This window comes from Jaculus jaculus, chromosome 17, assembly GCF_020740685.1.
Source record: "Jaculus jaculus isolate mJacJac1 chromosome 17, mJacJac1.mat.Y.cur, whole genome shotgun sequence".
Lineage (NCBI taxonomy): Eukaryota > Metazoa > Chordata > Mammalia > Rodentia > Dipodidae > Jaculus > Jaculus jaculus.
Window position 1 is genome coordinate 21,648,893 of NC_059118.1, and position 20,966 is coordinate 21,669,858.

Genomic DNA, 20,966 nt, shown 5'->3' on the forward strand with positions numbered 1-20,966 from the left:
TGGCTGAAACAGGTTGGTTCACCTGACTTAGCTCAACATGGGTCACACATCACATATACACTCAAGAGAGGCTGGGGCATGTAGGTGGGTTTGCCTTTCTGTTCATCATCCAGTCTACTTCAGTCTCACCTGAGGGACAGAGTCTGCTCTGATGCTGTCTCATGCAAACAGCAACAGGCAAATTGAGATCTTCCCCTTTAAGAAAGGCAGAGAAAAAATAGTTGCTGTCCTGCTAGGTTGATGGGGAGAAAAATCTACCTAGGTTATGGTTAGAATTTATTTCCTGTGACTTTGTCTTAAGTGGGAGCAGTCACTGCTGATCATATCACAGTCCTTGTTCTGAAGCCAGGCTAGCCTTGTGCACATTTATCCTAACTTCAAGGCAATAGTCTCAACTTGACGTTTAAAAATACAAACATACATTCATGTCATATTCCCGCACATTTATCCTGTTGTGTAAGGCCTGTCTTCCCCAGTGCACACAAGGGTGGAAGCCAGGAGCACAGGGCTGCTACACTGACCACACGTGGTAGGTGTTTACCACTATATGGAGACCTAGTGAGCAAGTGACAAACTATCTCTGACTTAGTAAGCTTCCATGCTGCCCTGGATCTCGTATTAAGTGGTATGTCATGAGAGTTTCTTCTGTGGGTTCAGCGACATGGTTTAAAGCAAGGAAGGTAGACTGCCTTAGAATCAGCTCTTGATGATTATAGCAGATATGCCTGTCTTAATAGCCCTAACTACTTCTAAGCTGTGTGAAAATGCGATTTTTGCACTCTAACGCTGGGCTGTCTGACAGGGCTTAGGTAATACCATATGTAAAATTTAATGCTCTGTAACACAATGGTTGGTGTTTGCAAGGAAAAGTAAGTATCATAAAGATTTCTGTGGCATTTGTTCCTTCACAGCAACACAAAGTTGCAAGATTGTGTAAGAGTTTCTCACTGTCATGCTTAACCACTGTGAATTTTACAACTGCAAGCTAAGTGGGGCACAGGAAATAACTGAAAAGGCACTATAAATGTGGCCTTAAGTTTTGCCCACTGTTATATAATCTTCAAAAGTTACAGTAATGCATATCTTCATATGTCATTTTCATTTTTTTGGAGTATATTAGTCTGTGGCACAACTTAAATCAGGCCATTTTGTACAGCCCAATTCTTCATGGGATAGTCTTTGTTTAGAATATATTACCCATCATGTATTCCTGCAGAAGCTTGATTATCAAGGAAGGGGCCTTACAGGGTCATTACTACCTGAGGAAATTCACCAATGTCAATGTACCTGTTCAAGAGGGTAACAAAATGCCCCAACTTCCTTAGTTGCAGCATCGTGAAGGACTCTTCTGGATGGCAAATGGAGCTCAAAGCCCACAGGGCTTCTAGGGAAGGCCCCCACTTGCAGCCCTCCATGCGCTACTGGTGGGAGCTGCCAGCTTATGTGACAGGTTGTCTTGGAAATGGGACAGGGTTAGAATGGAAGGGCTGGGGCAGTGTTTAAGATGAAGATGTTAAGGTGCTCTTAATAATTGTTTCTTTTTTTTAATTTTATTTATTTATTTGAGAGCGACAGACACAGAGAGAAAGACAGGTAGAGGGAGAGAGAGAGAATGGGCGCGCCAGGGCTTCCAGTCTCTGCAAACGAACTCCATACGCGTGCACCCCTTGTGCATCTAGCTAACGTGGGACCTGGGGAACCAAGCCTCGAACCAGGGTCCTTAGGCTTCACAGGCAAGCGCTTAACCGCTACGCCATCTCTCCAGCCCAATAATTGTTTCTTGAAAAAGGGGTTTGTTCCTTCTGAGATTTTTGAGAAATGTGACCTTTTTTTAAAAAATATATTTTTAGCCAGGAGTGGTGATGCACGCCTTTAATCCTACTACTCAGGAGGCAGAGGTAGGAGGATCGCCGTGAGTTCAAGGCCACCCTGAAACTTCATAGTGAATTCCAAGTCAGCCTGGGCTAGAGTAAAACCTTATCTCAAAAACCACAACAAAAAATTAATTTTTTTTGAGAAGGCAGGGGGTAGGGGAAGGCAGACACAGAGAGTTAGTATGGGCATGTCAGAGTCTCCTACCTCTGCAGGTGAACTCCAGACACATGCACTACTTTGTGCCTCTGGCTTTACATAGGTACTGAAGAATCAAACCCAGGCCATCAGGCTTTTCAAGCAAGTGCCCTTAACTGCTGAGTTTTCAGCCCCAGTGTGACCCATTTTATGGGATAGGAAAAAAGGTGACATCATCCAGCACTAGAGTAGAATGAGGACACTTGAAGCTTTTATGTGTATGCTGCTAACTTCTAGGGCAGATGTCCTAACTTGGAATGTTAATGAATTTTTAAAACTCCCTAGACTGAGAAATGTGATGGAGAAACTACACAGCAATACACTGAGTGCAGTACTAAGATCTCTGGGCTGTGCATCTGACCAGGAAGCCAGTGTAAGGCTCAGGAGTGACCAAGACCACAGAGACCACTCCGAGGCAAAGATGGAAGTGTTATGGGGTCCAGTGTTGCACAAGTAAGGCCATCTACTCATGGAATGTGAGGCAAAGTTTTATTGGGTAAAAAAAGAAAGAGAAGAAAAAGAAAGTCTGGTATACCAGGTCTGCGCCCCAGAGGTTAGGGGTGGGGGCAGCAGCCCTGAACTGTTCAGTGTCAGCTTTGTTTTTGGTTTTTTGAGGTAGGGTCTCACTCTAGCACAGGCTGACCTGGAATTTACTATGTAGTCTCAGGGTGGCCTCGAACTTATGGCAATCCTCCTACTTCTGGGATTAAAGGCGTGAGCCACAACACCCAGATAGGAGTGCCAGCTTTTATTGGAAATAACCACATGATGTTAGGAAAAAAAAGAAAACAGGATGGGAGTTAAACCATAAATCACAATTTACACATGACAGTTACAGTCATAAAAATAAAAAAGGAAGGCTGGAGAGATGGTTTAGTGGTTAAGTGCTTGCCTGTGAAGCCTGAGGACCCTGGTTCGAGGCTCGATTCCCCAGGACCCATGTTAGCCAGATGCACAAGGGGGTGCACGCATCTGGAGTTCGTTTGCAGTGGCTGGAGGCCCTGGCGCGCCCATTCTCTCTCTCTCTCTCTCTCCTGCTTTCTCTCTCTGACGTTCTCAAATAAATAAATAAAAATAAACAAAAAATTTTAAAAAATAAAATAAATAAAAAAGGAACTTCTAATCAGATGTTGGTCAGTTACAGGAAGTACCACCTGGGGGGTTGGAAGTAGGCCTGTGACCAGGAGTCCCACTTATTTTAACGCATGTGTTCAACAATGCAGGCCCCAGGAAATGTTATTCATCCCAGCAGAGCCTCTTGTTTACCTTCCATTAGCAGAGCCTCCTGTTTGTCTACCATCAGCAGAGACTCCTACAAGGAAGTGACTTCTATATTTCTCTAGGCTAGATATAAAGAAATGTGGAGAAATATAACATTTTGCTCTCTTTACAGAAGCTTTTACTCGGGAAAAGCACAAGCTGCCAGGACTGACTCTCAAGAGCGGAGTACAGCCAACTTTGAGATTTCAGATAGTGGGCTATATAGGGGTCTTCAGTTGGGGGAAGGCAAGGAAGGGAAAATAACTCCTTTGTTCATTACATTAGCCATTTCACATAGCTAGGGTGTGAGACCAGAACAGTGACCAGGTTGGAGATAAGGGGGCAGGAAACCTAGACCTGGGGCATTGTTAGGCAAGAAAGGAATAATGGCTGAGGAATGTGGATGACCCACTTCCTGTGTCTGTCGCCATCCTGCTGTCTTTGGTGACTCCATTTTGGAAAGCCCATCTTGACCTAACAGCAAGTGCTATTCATGGCATTGTTGGAGGAAATTTCTGTTCTTTTACAGTGAAACATCAAGAGGGAAAGGCTTGTTTGAAATAATGAAAGGTTTATAGTATAATGACATTAAAATTTTTTTATTTATTTATGAGAGAGAGAGAGATAACATAAATGCACCATGGTTTCTTGCTGCTGCACACTCCCTATGTGTGCACCACTTTGTATAGCTGGCTTTACTTGGGTACTGGGAAATTAAACCCAGGCCAGTAAGCTTTACAAGTAAGAGATTTACCCACAGAGCCTCCTACCTGCACCTATAGTTATATTTTTTTCAAGTTAGGGTCTTGCTCTAGCCCAGGCTGACCTGGAATTCACTATCTAGTCTAAGGTTGACCTTGAAGTCATGGCAGTACTCCTACCTCTGCCTCCAGAGTGCTAGGATTAAAGATTTGTGCCACCTCACCTGGCTTTATAACTACATTTATAAGAAGAGTAGGAGCTCTTTTATTCAATGTGAAGGAGTCGATACTTGGTTCAATAAAAGAAAAAAATTAAAATGTAATAATATTAATTAAAAGAGACATTTAAAATGTATAACTTTTCATCTTCTTTAATTTCATTATGCATAGCCAACACCTGTTACCTGTTGGTTAGAATTCCTTTCTTTTTTTGCATGAATTATACCTATAATGTATGTGTGTGCATGCTTATGTGTGTGCAGGTGTGACATATGTGAGGCAGAGGACAACCTCAGGTGTTATTCCTCAGGAATGCTGTGCACCTGGTGTCTCTTTGACCAGGAACTCGCCAACTAGGCTGGACTGACAGACTAGTTAGTCCCAAGGATCCTCCTGCCTCTACCTCTCCAGCTGAGATTCCATGCAACCACACCTGCTATTTTTTTATGTTGGTTCTAGGAATTGGTCTCAGGTCCCCATGCTTACAAGGCAAGCAGTTTTCAGAATGGCTATCTTCTCAGCAACTCCAGGTTGATTTTCCACAGTGTGGAAGGAGAGTTTAGAAATCTGAATTCTGATTAGTTTTACACATTTAGCCTACTTTTTAGAACTTACTTACAATTAAGTGACATCACTTTTTTTGTAGCTCATCATTGTCAAGTTTATTTTTCCTAATGAATTTCATCCTTCACTGGTTTCTCACCCTTCATTGGTTTATATCAAATTTAAATTTATAATAGCGAAGACAACTGGTACTAAGAGATTTGGGATTAAACACAATATTTTGGATAAGCACACTACTCAAACAGAAATGAGAAATTCATGGGTGTGTCAGAGACACTACTGCCTTGGGCCCTCCCTGTGGTAAGGGCAGAGGGAGAACCTGTTAGACATGAACTAGAGAAAGATAGCTATTCTACAAGTTGGTGAAAGGATCTTTAGTAAAGAGAACTTCTACTACAAATACATTTTAATATGCACAGGTAGTAACCCTGATTTTTTTTTCCAGAATGTTTTCTAGTGCAGGTCTTGCAGGCTTTGCCTTAATGAACAGCCAGAGCTCACTTGTAAGCAGCAGCATCTGTCTGCTCAGCCTAATTGCCGTTCTAAAGTGCTTTCCCCCTCAATCTAGTTTACAGTGTGGTGCTATAATTGGTTTGTTCATCAGACTGTTTTTTTCTTGGATAGGAAGACATAATGTTTTGGCACAATCTTCATGGAGCAGTCGCATTTTTTAATTAATGATTTGGAGATTAAGTGAGCTCTTCTTCCATTTGTACAGGCTAGAGGGCCTAAATATATGTAACTATACATTATACTAACTTTTCCCTAGCTATTTCTCCTAAATATTGCGTCTAGTACAGGCAGCACTGGACCCATGAGCCGACCACATCCTGGGTATTCATCAGGTGGTTTTGTATAACCTGATCTATGTGTTGTGTGTTTTCAACTCTGAATGTATTTAGTTTTTTTGCATGATATACCAAGGACAGTTTTAAAGAGATCAAGAGATATTGTTCATACTATTTTTAAGTTTATAGATCTGGAAATATTTTAGAGCAGAAGGAATGAGAGACGTGTGTGTGTGTACACAGGCAGAGTGGGACAGAGAAGACAAAGGTAGAAAGAGAAGGGAGAAGGGAGAGAAAGAAACTGAAGCGAAAATAAGACATATGGAGAGGATTGCAGAGTTCATATATACATATGTTTAGAGAGATTTTATATACTCATATACAAAAAATGGAGATATCAAGGTAGACATATGGAGAGGGTTTCAGAGTTCACATATACATATATTTACAGAGATTTTCTATATTTATATACAGAAAGACATACAGCTGTATCAAGGTAGCGAGTAGAGAAATACAAGAGCAGTGATAAACTTTGGAAAACACAGACACTGTGAGAGAGACCAAGTGAAACCAAATGTCTATTGAGATAGAAGAAGGGCTCACCCCACAATGAGCTCACGATTAGCTCCATGTCCGACCTGTGTCACACTGGAGATTGCAAAGATGTGGTCAGAGGCTGTGGGTAGGGACATGTCATTGACCAGGACAGGACACTGGCCCAGGGCCCGCAGTGTCCTAGACCCAGGGTCAGATGACATCCTGAGTATTAATCAGGTGGGTCTTTACTTCTTGCTTATATGCATTAAATGTGTTTTCTCAACTCTAAATATACTAAATATACTTAATTTCTTGGCTGCAGAAAGGTGCTGAAGGAAATCTCTGTTGGAGGACTCAATCCAAATGAAACTGTGCAGGCGAGCCTGGAAGCCCAGCTCCTCTCCAAGCTAGACCACCCGGCCATCGTCAAGTTTCATGAAAGCTTTGTGGAGTGGGATAATTTCTGCATTATCACAGAGTACTGTGAGGTGAGTATCTTCTCTCTTGGAAATATTATTAAAATTCGTTGCATGATAAAAAGCCTTGTGTAAAGAGACATCTCGAGTTTCAATTATCAAACCACAAGTTGAACCATAAAGGCCTGGGGGTCTCATGTCTTGCAGCTAAGAAAAATCTTCTCTAGGTAAGTGAAAAAACTTATTTCTAATGAATGGTTTTTCCCCTGTGGCAAACTCTTGTCAGAATGAATATTTTAAGATGGAATTTCTCCAGAGGAATGCTTCAACATTCAGAGGGCCTCCAACCTCCTCTAATAGGTTAATGCTTAGATAGACAGAAATCTAGACTATTCATCAAGCCTGGGCCAGAGCAGTGGTATGCTGTTGGAATTTTGGAATCTATGGCTATTGCTTGAAATAGGAAAATGAAAACATGGCTCATTCTCGTTGAAGAAATCCTGTACATTTGCTGATCTGTGATTTATGGCTTTACGACTTTGAAGTTTCCTGTGCCACACTCTCCAGTCTTTCCAAGCAATAGCTTTGTGTTTACTGAGGCCTAAAACAGCATAGCAGTTGGAAAGGTGTGAGAGGGGAAAGACTGACAGACGTGTCTGTGGTGTGAAGCCATGTGTTCACTCCTGTCTACTCCTGAAAGCTTAGGTAGAAGGTGGGTGACAGATGGGTTTTGTGAGGCAGTGAACCCCTGAAGATGACATGCTCAAACATATGTACCAGGTCATTCTGCAGGTGAGGGTCAGCCTCATGCTCCTTAGGAGAATTTGAAACTGTGGGGAATCAATTTGGTCAGCTCATCACTTGGTTGTTTCTGGAACCCCAAAGAAACAATGTTGTGAAGAAAGAAGTCACTCTTTAGACTAGAAGACATACTTGTTGAGGTCTGAAAGTTTGGGCAATCAGCTAGAACCTGCGAGTGCCATGTGGTTGAGGGAAGGAGGACAACAAAGTCAAGAGCAGAGACTGCCACAAACCATGAGTGCCTTACATACCGCCCAACACGCAGCCACAGAAATTCTTCTGAATGAGTTTTAAATGGTCTAAATTTTGACAGTTACCTTTCTGATCTGCCTCCTGGCTGCCCCTCCTTTGTTTGAAGGAGAGGGAGAGAGAACCAGTCACTTATCTATCTGTTCTCGGCTCACATGTGTGTGTTGAGTACATGTGGTTTGTGTGAAGCACATGTCCCGCACACGCATGCAGAGTCCAGAGGACAACACCGAGTGTCCTCCTCTGCCTCCTTGTTGCCTTGAAACAAGAGTCTCAAGGAGTCCAGCTTGCTGCTTTCAGTTAGACTGTTGACCAGCAATCCCTGGACATTCTCTGGTCTCGTCTCCTCACGGGACTGGGATGACAAGCATTTGTAGCAGTGCCCACCTTTTTACATAAGTCCTGGGCAGTGACTCGGTCACTCTCAAGCTTTCTCTCAGACTGTCATGCTTGTGTGGCACATACTCATGCCAGTTGAGCCATCTTCCCAGCTCAGATCTCTACTTTTTTTTTTTTTTTTGAGGTAGGATCTCGCTCTAGCCCAGGCTGACCTGGAATTCACTACTAAGTCTCAGGGTGGCCTGGAACTCATGGTGATCCTCCTTCCTCTGCCTCCCGAGTGCTGGGATTAGAGTCATGCACCACCACATCTGGCTTAGATCTCCATTTCTTTATCCAGTGGCTTGTTTAGAAAGTCAGTAAGATGATGAGGGCTGTGGAGCCATGCTACTGGACAGCCACTCTGGAACATATGTCACTAACCCATGCAAAATTAGAGAAATTTGCATATGCAGCTTTGCCATGATCTGTCTGCTATAATTTACTCATTTTTCTTTTGTAGTCCTTTTAGTTAATAAGCATTTTATTTCAAAAATAATTCACTCATTGCATATGATTATAATTATTATTATTACAGCCTCTGCCGTTGCCTTTTTTATACCAAGTTATTTTTTCATTATCTTATTTTATTTGGAGGGGAGATAGGGTTTCATGCAGCCCAGGCTGTCCTCAAATTCACATGTAGCTGAGACTGGTCTTGAACTCCTGATCTTCCTGACTCCAAGACCTAGTATGTTAGGCTTGGGCCACCATGCCTGGCGGCAGATGGGATTTTTTAAAGATTTTTTTCCTGATCTTAAAATATTATAAACTGTAGTCACCTTGTCTAATGAAACTGTGTTATTAGACATGGACTGTGTTGGTACTGCTTAATAAAGCAGTTACTAGTCACACATAGCTTTTATTTGCCCTTGATTAATTCAAGTGAAGAGTTAGATGCTAAATTGTGTTTAATTTTAATTAAAGTTAAGTAACTCTATAGCTTCCATATTGGACAAGTTTAGGTAGTACACTCTTTCCTCCTATTAATTTTTGATTTTTAAAGTTTTAATGTTATTTTGTACTACCAGACAAGTTACAACACTAACTTGATTAAACTCCCACATCCTTTTTTCCCCAGGTTTCCATATTTTATTACTGTTCCATATTTGATTCAGGGCTGGAGAGATTGCTTACTGGTTAAGGTGCTTGCCTACAAAGCCAAAGGACCCAGGTTCAATTCCCCAGAACCCACATAAACCAGATGCAAAAGGTGGTGCATGTGTCTGGAGTTTGTTTGCAGCGGCTGGAAGCCCTGGCAGGCCTGTGTTCTCTCTCTCTTTTCCTCCTTTCCCTCTTTCTCTCTCTCAAGTAAAAAAATAAAAATAAAATACTTGTAAAAGCTTGTTTTCCTGCCTGTGACACTAGTGGGAGATGGTGGAAGCTTTAAGAGGTGAGGCCTTGGACTGGAGAGATGGCTCAGCAGTTAAGGTTCTTGTCTGCAAAGCCTAAGGACCCAGGTGTGGTTCCCCGGTATCCATGTAAAGCCAGATGCACAAAGTGGTGCATGCATCTGGAGTTCATTTGCAGTGGCTGGAGTAGAGGCCGTGGCACATCCATTCTGTCTCTCTGCCTTTCTCCTCTCTCTCCGCTTGCATATATGTATGTATGTGTGTGTGTATATATATATATATATATATATATATATATATATACACATACATATATATATACATATATATATATGTATATATATACACATACATACATTTTATTTCATATATATATATTTTATTTCATATATATATATTTTATTTCATATATATATATATATATATATATATATATATATATATATATGAAAGAGCTGGGCCTTTATGGGAGAAAGTTAGGCCACTGCTATCATGCTCCTGAAGGGAATACTGGAATGCTGGCCTCCTCCCCTCTGTGCTCTAAGGTGAGCAGCTTTGCTCTGCTACACGCTCCTCTCTTGGTGTTCTGACTAATGGAAGCCCCAAAAGCCATGGATACAGCTTGCAGCTGATGGCTGACAGGAACCTCTGCAGTTGTGCACCAAAATAAACCTTTCCTGCTTTCAAGCTGTTCTTCTCAGGTATTTTGTCACAGCAGTGGAAAGATGATCAACACAAAGTTCCAGACATACTTTCCCTTACATAACCACAGCACAGGAGAAGAACCTCAGGAATGTGCCACTGGCACAGTGTGGGTATGCTGTCCATGCTTCACACCGTGGGATCATGGGGTCCCAGGCCAGGAGCATTGATATCAGTAGGGAAATTGGTAGAAAGACAAATATAAAAATATCAGATTCCATATGATCAGATACTCTGGGGGTGGGATTCAGCCATCTGTGTCGTGATAAGTCTACCAGGTGAAACTGAAATAAACTGAAGTGTGGGAACCACCTAATTCATAATTGATATTCAAACCTGGTCCATTTGTCTCAATGAGGCCCTTAGAAAGGACATTTCTATAATAATGTGGGGGGGTTGGGTGCCAGATCCAGTCAGTGATCATCTGCGTTCATTTTTAAATGATGGGTGGTTTCCATGGACCAAGCTGCTCCCGCTGGAGGGGAGGTTGTCATGGTGATGGCTGCTGGCTGCTCTGAGCAGCTGCTGGGCTTCCAGGGCTCCATGTGCCCTGAGCTGTCAGGCTGCCACTTCCAGACTGCCAAGGATGGTGTGTGCTCGCCGCTCCCCGCTTGCTCACAGAGATGTTTCTCATCTTCAGACACAAATTTAGCCTTAACTTGCATGGGCCTGCAGTTAGCCTCTTTTTATTGAGGTAAAATTAACGATACAGTAAATGGCAGGGAGCCAAACTTGTATCTCCAAAAACATGTCATTACTATTAAAGTAGCTGATCTTTTAATCTCCGAAGTTCCCAGCTCTGTATTTTTAAAGTAGGACCTTTCAAGGCTAAAATATGTAAATGTGTCCATGATGTCTACCTCTCAAATCTCTGGGCACCTGAAATTATGTGTATAAAAAGCAAACACAAATAGCCGGGCATGGTGGTGCACGCCTTGAATTCCAGCACTCGGAAGGCAGAGGTAGGAGGATCACCATGAGTTCCAGGCCAGCCTGAGACAACATAGTGAATTCCAGGTCAGTGTGAGCTAGAGTGAGACCCTACCTTGAAAAACAAACAAAAAGCAAACACAAAGCAAATAAAACAAAAATCAGGGTTGGGGGTATGGCTCAGTAGGTAAATCACTTGCCACACTTATGTGAGGACCTGAGTTTGGATCCCCGCACTGGCATAAATGCCAGGGGACAGGGAAGCCTGTCGATAATCCTAGCTCTTGGTGATGGAGGATTTTGGGGTTCAGGAGGCATCACCCAGAATTTATGACCCCAAGTTTTTTCCCCAAAACCTCAATTTCTCTTCTGTTTTGGTATTCTCCCTCTTTAGGAAAGCACATGATAGATGCTTTCCTACCTACCTACATGTATATATATATAGTTTTTGGGGAAAAAAACTAGAGTAGAGTCACATGCACAGGGAGGGGAATTAATAAGGATAATTTAAGAGAAACTGAGGCTTTTAAAGAAATTCAGAAGAGAATGAGCAATGAAAAGAGTTACACTTATGGTTACCCCAAGTTTAAAGAAATTGTATAGGTGGCAGGCCTGGAGTTAGTGAGAGCATCAATGTGGGAGATCAGAGACCAGAGGAAAATCATGTATGTAATCAAAGTGAGAAGTTACCCCAAACTACACACCATATAAACTATACTTTCCTATCTTCTTTGGCTGGCACAGCTAACATGGTACTGTACTACAGACCTGTGGACTAGTGCCCGAGGGTCGGTCTTCCATGTGGGTGAGGGGGAGGCATCTCCAGAAACCTGGTCAGTAGGTGTATCAGAGCTTAGATGAGATGACAGCTCCACAAGAGAGGGGGTCAGAAGTGAGGAGAACATATACTGTCAGGGGAAGAAGACTAACAGGTGGGCTTGTCTGTTTCCTGTGCGGTGATGCTCAGCTCAGCAACAATTGAATCAATCTAGTGTTAGTTATGAACCTCGCAGCCCGTTCGAGTCACCTGGAGACCTTTCAAAGCTCCTCAGGCCCAAGGCCCACTTCCAGAAAATCTGACTCAATTGATCTGGGGTATGCCTCAGGCTGTAAACGTTTTGGAAGCTCTCTGGGCAGCCTGCCTGGGTTAGAACTGCAAGGAAAGAAAAGAAAAGAAAAGAAAAAAAGATGGCTTTTGTGAAAACTGAAAAATAGAGTGATAAAGAAAATAATTGTCAGTGTTTAAGGACCACTGAGAAAAGCTGAGGCTCACAGCTGAGGACAGGGGAGTTTGATCCCGGCTATGGGTGTGGTTTATGAACAGGCCACCAGAAATGTTTCTATCATTCAAAAAAAAAAAGTCACCCAGCATGGGGCTGAAGAGATGGCTCAGCTGGTGAAGGCGCTTGCCACACACATGAAGGCCTAAGGCCTCCTGAGTTTGAGTCTGGGTATCTACCATGTCTGTAACCCCAGTCCTATGGACGGGGACAGAGACTAGAGAATCGCTAGGGCTCACTATCTGAAAAGAAAATTGGAAAAAAAAAATAGCAGCTCTGGGTTGAGCGAGAGACTCCATCTCAAGGAAATAGGCAGAGGAACAAAAATAGGCAGATGAGTGAAAAAAGGATGTCAGACATGTTCCTGTGGCTTCTGCATGGGTGTGCACATCTACACACACACACACACACACACACACACACACACACACACACACACACATTGTTCTCCTTACTCTCAGAGAAGCATTCAGGTTCCAGTCCAGCTCTACACGTGCTCCTCTTCTATCAGGAAAAACATTCCCGGTCACATCTCAGCAAATCCCATCCTCATGGGCTTGTAAGCAAAGTGACATTCTGGACTATTTCTTCTTCTTATATCTTTTGGTGTGGGTGTGTGTAGTATGTGTGATGTGCATATGTGTGTGCGCACACCTGCATTTGGCATATGCACACACCCTACGTGCACACCTGCAGAGGGCAGAAGAGGATATAAGATGCTTATAGCCTTTCTGCCCCCTAGAGAGAGTTTCTCATTGAACCTGGAGCTCTTCATTTTACACGTAGACTGGCTGACCAGGGAGCCCTAGTGATCCTCTTGTCTCTGTCCCCCTCAGCGCTGGGGAAATAGACATGCCTGGTCGTGCACTGCTGTTTATGTGGGTGTTGGGGATTGAACTGAGGTCCTCACACCTGCACAGCATCACTCTTGCCCCTGAGCCATCTGCCTAGCCCTGAGTTATTTACTGGATCCTTAAGTGCTCAAAGTTCTCAAAGGCAATTAGTAATCAAGGGTCTTTAAAAAACCTCCAACTATCCGGCACAGTTTGGGATAACAGGGATAATTTGATTACTTTTCTTCCCTGGTGCCTGGTACTGAACCCAGGGCTCTGCATATGCAAGGCAAGTACTCTACTACTGAGCTACATCCCCAGCACTGTCATAACATTTCTTAAGTGAGTTTGATAAACTAATTGGGTCATTTTATCACTGGATAAACCACAATGGGGAATGTGATGTTACAGGGAGGGTGGTTAAAGTGGTGTTGGAGTTAATGGCTGAAAGAAATGGCTTCTGACTGTGGGTACCATGAAAATGTCCATTTTATATGTTGAAAGAATTTGGTGAGGTGGAGCTGGGGCAGTGTGGTTAAAAGGAACCATGTAGAAGTAGAAAGGCGTGGGTTGTGATTTAGGAACCTAATACTTCACTTTTTTTCTCCATTTGTTTTTTAACATTTTCATGATTATAAAAAATATCCCATGATAATACCCTATCCCCCCACTTTTCCCTTTGAAATTCCATTCCCCATCATATGCCCTCCCCATCTCAATCAGTCTCTCTTTTATTTTGATGTCATGATCTTTTCCTCCTATTATGATGTTCTTGTGTAGGTAGTGTCAGGCACTATGAGGTCATGGATATCCATTTTATGTCTGGAGGGAGCACGTTGTAAGGAGTCTTACCCTTCCTTTTGCTCTTACATTCTTTCCGCCACCTCTTCCACAATGGACCCTGAGCCTTGGAAGGTGTGATTGAGATGTTACTCAGTACTCCAGTCACTTCTTTCCAGCACTATGATACCTTCTGAGTCATCCCAAGGTCACTGCCATCTGTAAAGAGAAGATTCTCTACCCAAAGTGAGAGTAGCATTAATATAAGGGTATAAATATTAAGAGAAGTGCTTACTACTGGGCAGTTTGATAAGCATAGTATATACATTTATCCAGACATCAGCAGATGTTACACCCCTAGGGCTCATGACTATCCTTGTTTTAAGTTTTCAGTATCAGGGATGTATCCTTCCCCCCCCCCCCCCCCATGGAGCAGGCCTCCAGTCCAATTGGTTTTTAGTGTTTCTTGTGTTATAATGTATATATTTTTGCATCTTGGATTAAGTTAATGCTTGGATTTTCTAGCTAGCTGTGTATTCTTAGCTGTATCAATTGATTTGATGTAATATATTTTCAGGGTAGGACCTTAAGATATTAGGTGTGGCTCTTAAGACTCTCAGAGTATCTACAAAGATGTTCTTAGGGGTTGAGTTTCCCTACTAAAGGAGTATTCAAGCAAGCTGAGTGGAATAAAATACAGGTAGATTCTAAAATTTAACTAAACACTGTACACATTCAATCAAAAACAGCCCCGAGTATGTATGCAAGAGTAGTTATTATAATGACCAGATCCTCTATCAACAAAGAGGTTTAGATTTCTGGTCTGTTGAGGGATCCAAGTCAGCTTGTGACCAAGTGAGACCCTTCCCTGGTGCAATCCCAGTTACCTTGGGTGATTTTGGTCTCAGTCAAGTTGCTGCCTGGGTCGTCGGGCTGCTGTTCTGATTTCTGGAGCTGGGCACTTGCTTTTCCTACGGGGCAAACTGAGCCGCTGCTGCTGCCTCTGCTGCTGCTGTAGCTGCCACTGCTGGAGCCACCACTGCTGCTGAAGCTGCCGCTGCTGTGTCCACTGCCGCTGCTCCCCCTGAAGCTGCTGCTGCGGGATCTGCCGCTGCTGCCGTTCCTGGGTCTGCTGCTGCTGGGGCCGCTGGTACCGGTGCTGGAGCCGCAGATGTTGCTCCCGAACTCTGCTCCTGCTTGGGTCCCGTTGTCAGCCTAAGTTGGCGTGGCCAGGTCCCGGGCCGCTGCTCTGTTCGCTGGAGCTGGGCTCAGGCGGTGGGGGAGGGGAGGGGAGGGAGCCGCGGCTGCTCTGGTTCTCTCGCTGCTCCAAGCGTTCTTCTACCTCGCGGTCTGCTCCTCCGTGCTCGCTGCCGCTCTCCCCTCACGTTTCCAAGTTGCGGAGAGCGCGGTGTGAGGGGAAAATCCCGCACCTGGCTTTTCCTGCGGCTGGAGCCGAGTCTGGCGGTTTTCTGCTGCGCCGCGGCCACGGCAGTTGGCCGAGCTGCCGGAGCCGCTTTTCCCTCCTGTGCAGGCTCTGGATGCTCTATAACTCTTCTACTTCTCCGCTGCCGCTTCAATTTCCTATACACCTCACTTTTTAGTAAAAGTGTGTATTTTGCTGAGTTTTTTTGGTCTTTTTCCCCCCTAGGCTGCTTTGGCATGGTACCTACACCACCATCTTAACCAGAAGTCCTCCAGTCCAATTGGAAGGCAGCTGGTTTCCACCATGACAGACCTGCCATTATTGCACCCGTTGGCTCATTTGGCCTGGCTGGCCAGTTATAAGGCTTGCAGTATCCACTGTTGAGTATCTTCGCTGGTGTTATCTCTTCTCCCATTGAACTATATGTAGAATGGCTTCTTCCAGCTTTCTGTCAGCTGGTCTACGTGGAGGAGGTTATCAGCTCAGTTCCAGCAGGATTTCTCAGTGGATACCTCACTTTTAATTGTAACATATTGGGAGCTAAACATATATCCTTTAATGTTAACAGCTTAGATATCAGAGTACAATTATCAAAGCCAAGAATCATTATTTTGCCAGTCCCCCTTCCCCCGCTGAGTCTTTTGTCTATTTCAGGATCCAGGCAGGACTCTTACATAGTAACATGGAATTTTGATTCCTTGGCATGCTCTGCATCAGTGACAGTTTCCCTTTCTTACTTTGTTTTTGTGTGACCTTCATGATGTTTTCAATGGGCACTAACAAGTCATTTTACAGAAGGTCACTCAGTGTGCCTTTGTGTGGTATTTTCCATAAGTACACGGAGGTTCCCTACTTGGGTGCAGCTGCAGAAGTGACTCTGTGTTCTTCTCAGGGTATCATACCAGGGGCTACAGATTCATGGCATGTCTTCTGGTGTTGTTAACTTGAGTCACTCAGTGAAGGTTCCAGCTTCTGGCTTTCTCCACTATAGAGCTGATAAATATTCCAGGGAAGATTCTTTGAGATTGTGCTCATATTCTATTTCTTCTCTAGCCTTCACATTGAGCTGTACAGCTTTCTGTGGAAGTTGTCTGCAGGAGTTTTTATTGTGGTCTGCCTAATCGTGATTATGTATTTTTCTAAGACATTTTTATATTTATTAACTGGGATTCTCCTGTAAGGGAAAGCTGTTCCTTCTCTACGTTAACTCATTTTTAAAAAATTATTTCTTTCTGCCATTATGGACTTATGGATAGCTATTTTATGGCCCAGATACTCTTGTTATTAATTCTGTTACTCAGATTGTTCTAGTTTGGGTTACTAGGCTCCTTCAGTTTGGCTTCTGTATCTTTTTTAAATGCCCCTTCTTTTTGGAGAAGTGAATTTTCTTTTGAGACAGGGTCTTACTGATGTATGATTTTAGTTTACCTATGAGTTTGCATTGATATAAGTGTTAAAATAGAATTAGAATAACTTTAGAAAGTTTTCCAAATGGCTTATTTAAAATAATAACTCAAAGCTTTGGATGAAGGCATTATTTTGTATTGTTTCTCGAGCGAGAAGCAAGTTCTGTCATGTTATTGTTATTCGTGTACATTTATCTCAGCAGGAAGAACTAAATTTATACAACATGATAGACAGAAAGATTTAATGACTGAACCAAGTGATCAACACTTATATCATCAGACACAACACAAGACTGCAGGACATTCTTTAGTAATTATTTAAAAATTAGGTCTTCTTGGGGCTGGGGAGATGGGTTAGCAGTTAAGATGCTTGCCTGCAAAGCCTAATGACCTGGGTCTGATTCCCTAGTACCCATGTAAAGCCAGATGCAGAAAGTGGCACATGCATCTGGAGTTCCTCTGCAGTAGCTAGAGGCCCTGGCATGCCCATTCTTTGTCTGTCTGTCTGTCTGTCTCTCTCCTTGCAAATAAATTAATTTTAAAAAATCACAAAAAATCTAGGTCTTCTTATTTTGTGTTAAAGAGCATAATGTAGACTGGCCTTTCTCCACTTTTGGGGGGGTTATTTTGAGGTAGGGTCTCACTCTAGCTCAAGCTGATCTGGTTTTCACTATGTTGTCTCTGTGTGGCCTCAAACTCATGGCAATCCTCCTACCTCTGCCTCCCTAGTGCTGGGATCAAAGGAATGCGCCACCACGCCCAGTTTATTTCTCCACTTTCAATATGCTATTACACTGAGCTCGCAAAATGCTACAAAACAAAGGCAAAGGATCACTTCTTCTTGCCCCTTGTGGTAGCTTGAATATGAAATGTCTTCCATAGCCTCCCATATTTTCAATGCTTGGTCCTGAGCTGGTGGCAGTTTGGGAGGTGGAGCCTTGCTGAAGGAAGTGTGTCACTGGGAAAAACCTTCACATTTATTAGCCCGGCTCCAAGACCAGTACTTAGACTATTTCTACTCAGATATGTGACAAGATGTAAGCCAGCTTCCTGCTTGTACCATGCTTTCCCTATCATGATGAAACTGCCCCTTGAAGTTATACACCTGAAATAAACCCTCCCCTCCCATAATCTGCTTCTGGTCAGGCATTTTGTCCCAGCAACCAGAAAGTATCTGCTCCACACTTAGACCTTTAATTTTTGCTATTCTCCTAAGTACTATCATGGAATTTTAAAAACTATCACATTATTCAACCCTGCCTTTCTCACATACATCTTTTGCTTTGGGAGTTGTTTAAACTATTGTATGAAATATTTTTAATGTTGGGCAGAGTACTAAGCCTAAGGTCCATATGTTACTGTCTAGTACTGTTTCTCAGGTGTGGACATAGACTCCATCAAGTCACTTGGGGTGCTTGTGGCAAAGACACATATTCTTTGGTCCTGTCTTGACTGGCAGCATGAGAATGTGCATTTTCAACAAGCAACTCCCATGCTTCTGAAGCCCACTGGATGGAGGTTAATCAGACATGGTAGGGTGTGTAGGAACAGTTTTTGAGATAGCAGCCCAGTGAAGGAACAGCTTTCCATTTTAAAGCGAGGAAGTTTGGCAAAATGATTTCTCATACCCCCTTCTAGTTTTAAACTTCAGTGGTTACGTTACACTTTGTATCTTCTTTTAGTATTTAGGTTTTATTGTGTTTGTGCTTCTGAGAACACTCTGCTTCAGTCTTTTAAACTGGCTGTAAGCACTTATATTGACAGCTTTAAAAACGGATTAATTTTTAAAAACCAAATCCTTTTAGGATTTAAAACTTAACTACAGTTAGTTGAACCCTTCTTCATTTCTTTAAGGTCTCAGTATTTCAAAGTCCATCAGATGTTGGCTAATTGGGATGGAGGCATGAGGAGACACCATCTATCTACCAAATAGCAGTTGGGGCTTACGGATTTTCTAAGTACTAGAAGTCAACATCAAGGCTTTCATTGTAACTTTTGATGGATGACATTAATGAAGGAAAGTGTTTTATGTCAGATGTATAGAGTTAGGGTGATATCAATACTGGTTCAAACTCAGATCTATTCTCATTTAATTTGTTTTAGCAATAAAAGTCACCATTAAATATTTCTCAAAGACAAAGTTAAGCAGACAAAACTTATAGAGAATCTAAAAAGAACTTAAACTGTGATGTGACATTTTATTAAGAAATTTGGGGTTTGCTCTGAAGATAGAAAGAATCAAGTGTTCTTTATGTTGCTGAGTTAAAAAATTGCATAGCTTCATAAAAATATTGTATTTCTTCCTTTGTTATGGCAAAGCACAATTTGTTATTCTTTAATCTGTGGATGACTTGCCTACTTTAATTAAATTCTCAGAAAATAAAATACAATGCTTATTAAAGAACACAGCAAATGAAAAATAAATAGTTTTTCTTGGAGATAAACCTACAAAATTAAAATCAGAAGTAGGAAACCTGAGTATAAGACCTGGCTCTCTGTGTTTTCGTGGTGTTTTGTCTTTGTGTTGCCTAAACAGCCTCCTGGTTAATACTAAGAACTGTTAACCGTTCTTATGATTCTCCCGGGAGAGGAAGGGGGAGTTTGTGTATCTCTTTTTAAATATTCCACATCCAGGCCCATTGTTTTAGGCCATTTTTGTTTGTTTTATTTCTTCCTTAATAATTTAGATATGTATTTGTAAAGTCACAGGGAACTGTGCACTTAATATCAATGCAGGAAATGGGCACATGACTACTATTCACTATTTGAGAATGACTTGCCTTTACTATTTAAGAAGAGCTGGTGGGAGCTGGGGATGCAGTTCAATGGTAGAATGTTGCCTACTATGTGCAAGGCCATGGGTTTAAGTTGGTGGTGGGGGGAGTGGTGGTGAGATGGGTGGTAGTGGTGATATAGAGAGGTGAATGACAAAGCAACATTAAATTTCTGAGAGCTACGAGCATTATGGGAAGATGATTCACAGGGAACATAGTTTTATTCACTCACCAAGAAAACAACAAACACAGAAACAGACATACATATTTCTTTGTATAACATGGCTTAAAAATGACAAAGGTAGGGGATGGAGAGATGGCTTAGTGGTTAAGGCACTTGTCTGTGAAGCCTAAGGCCCCATGTTCGACTCTCCAGATCCCATGTAAGCCAGACGCACAAAGGTGAGGCAAACATAAGATCTCACATGCCTTCTAGGTGGTGCAAGTGTCTGGAGTTCTATTGAAATGGCTGAGGCCCTGGTGCACCAATTCTCTCTCTCTCTCTCTTTTTTCTCTCTCTCCCCATCGCTTAAATTAATATATACATACATATATATATATTCTTTAAAATCTTTAAAATAAATAAAATAAATGACAAAGATAGAACTGAACTTTGGAGATAAATTCCTAAAAGGAGTGCTATTTTAATGCACAGCCAAATTCCCCAAATTCAGTAGTATTACAATTGGGCCAGACAATTCTACGTGAAGGCCATATTTATAAAGACAACTGGGCATATGCATGACCTTCCTAAAGAATGAAGCACTGGTTGATGTAAGAAGCTAGCAGAGCGCCTGGAGAGAGCTTAGTGGTTAAAGGCGCTTGCTTGCGAAATCTGCTTATCTGTACTCAGTTCCCCGCAGCCACATATTAATGCCAGATGCCAAAGTGGTGCATGTATCTGGAGTTCATGTCCAGCAGCAAGAGACCCATGTGCATCCATACACATATACATACATGCAAATAAATAAAATTTAAAAAGAAGCTAGCAGGCAGCTTCATTGATATTTCTTTAAGGTAAGATTGTTTTTCTTTCCCTCTCACCTTCTCTTCTTCCCTCCCTTCCTTGGGGCAGAGATGGTGACACACCATCTTTCTATTACTAGAAATGTTTTAGCACATTCAGAAGATCTGAGTGATATATTGAGAAACCTTGAATTCTTTTGCATGCTTTAAACTTCTTAAGGTTTTCTATATGAGGAAAAGCTCTGCTAAAGCCTTCTTGGATGGAAATGCAAATCTGAGATTTGAAAACATGTGTACCTCACCTTCAGTCAGTAGGGCTTTCCTGTGTACTTCACAAAATGTTGCAATGATCTATTATCAAAAAATGTTTTCAGGCCAGAGTGATGGCTTAGTGGTTAAAGTGCTTGTTTGCAAAGCCTAGGGACCCAGATTCGATTCCCCAGGACCCACGTAAGCCAGATGCACAAGGTGGCTCATACATCTGGAGTTTCCTTGCAGTGGTTAGAGACCCTGACACATGCATTCCCTAAAGAATTT

At 42.4% G+C, this 20,966-nt stretch overlaps 1 protein-coding gene across 9 annotated transcripts in view; it reads left to right on the top strand.

The window, feature by feature from the left end:
• The window catches only part of Nek11 (NIMA related kinase 11), a 253,223-nt gene that overhangs the window by 41,856 nt on the left and 190,401 nt on the right, over positions 1-20,966 (top strand). For all 9 annotated transcript variants that reach the window (XM_045136965.1, XM_045136962.1, XM_045136961.1 and 6 more), the window contains one exon: positions 6,462-6,627. In XM_045136965.1, coding sequence (XP_044992900.1) covers positions 6,462-6,627 — 166 coding nt within the window. The remainder of the gene's footprint in view (positions 1-6,461; positions 6,628-20,966) is intronic.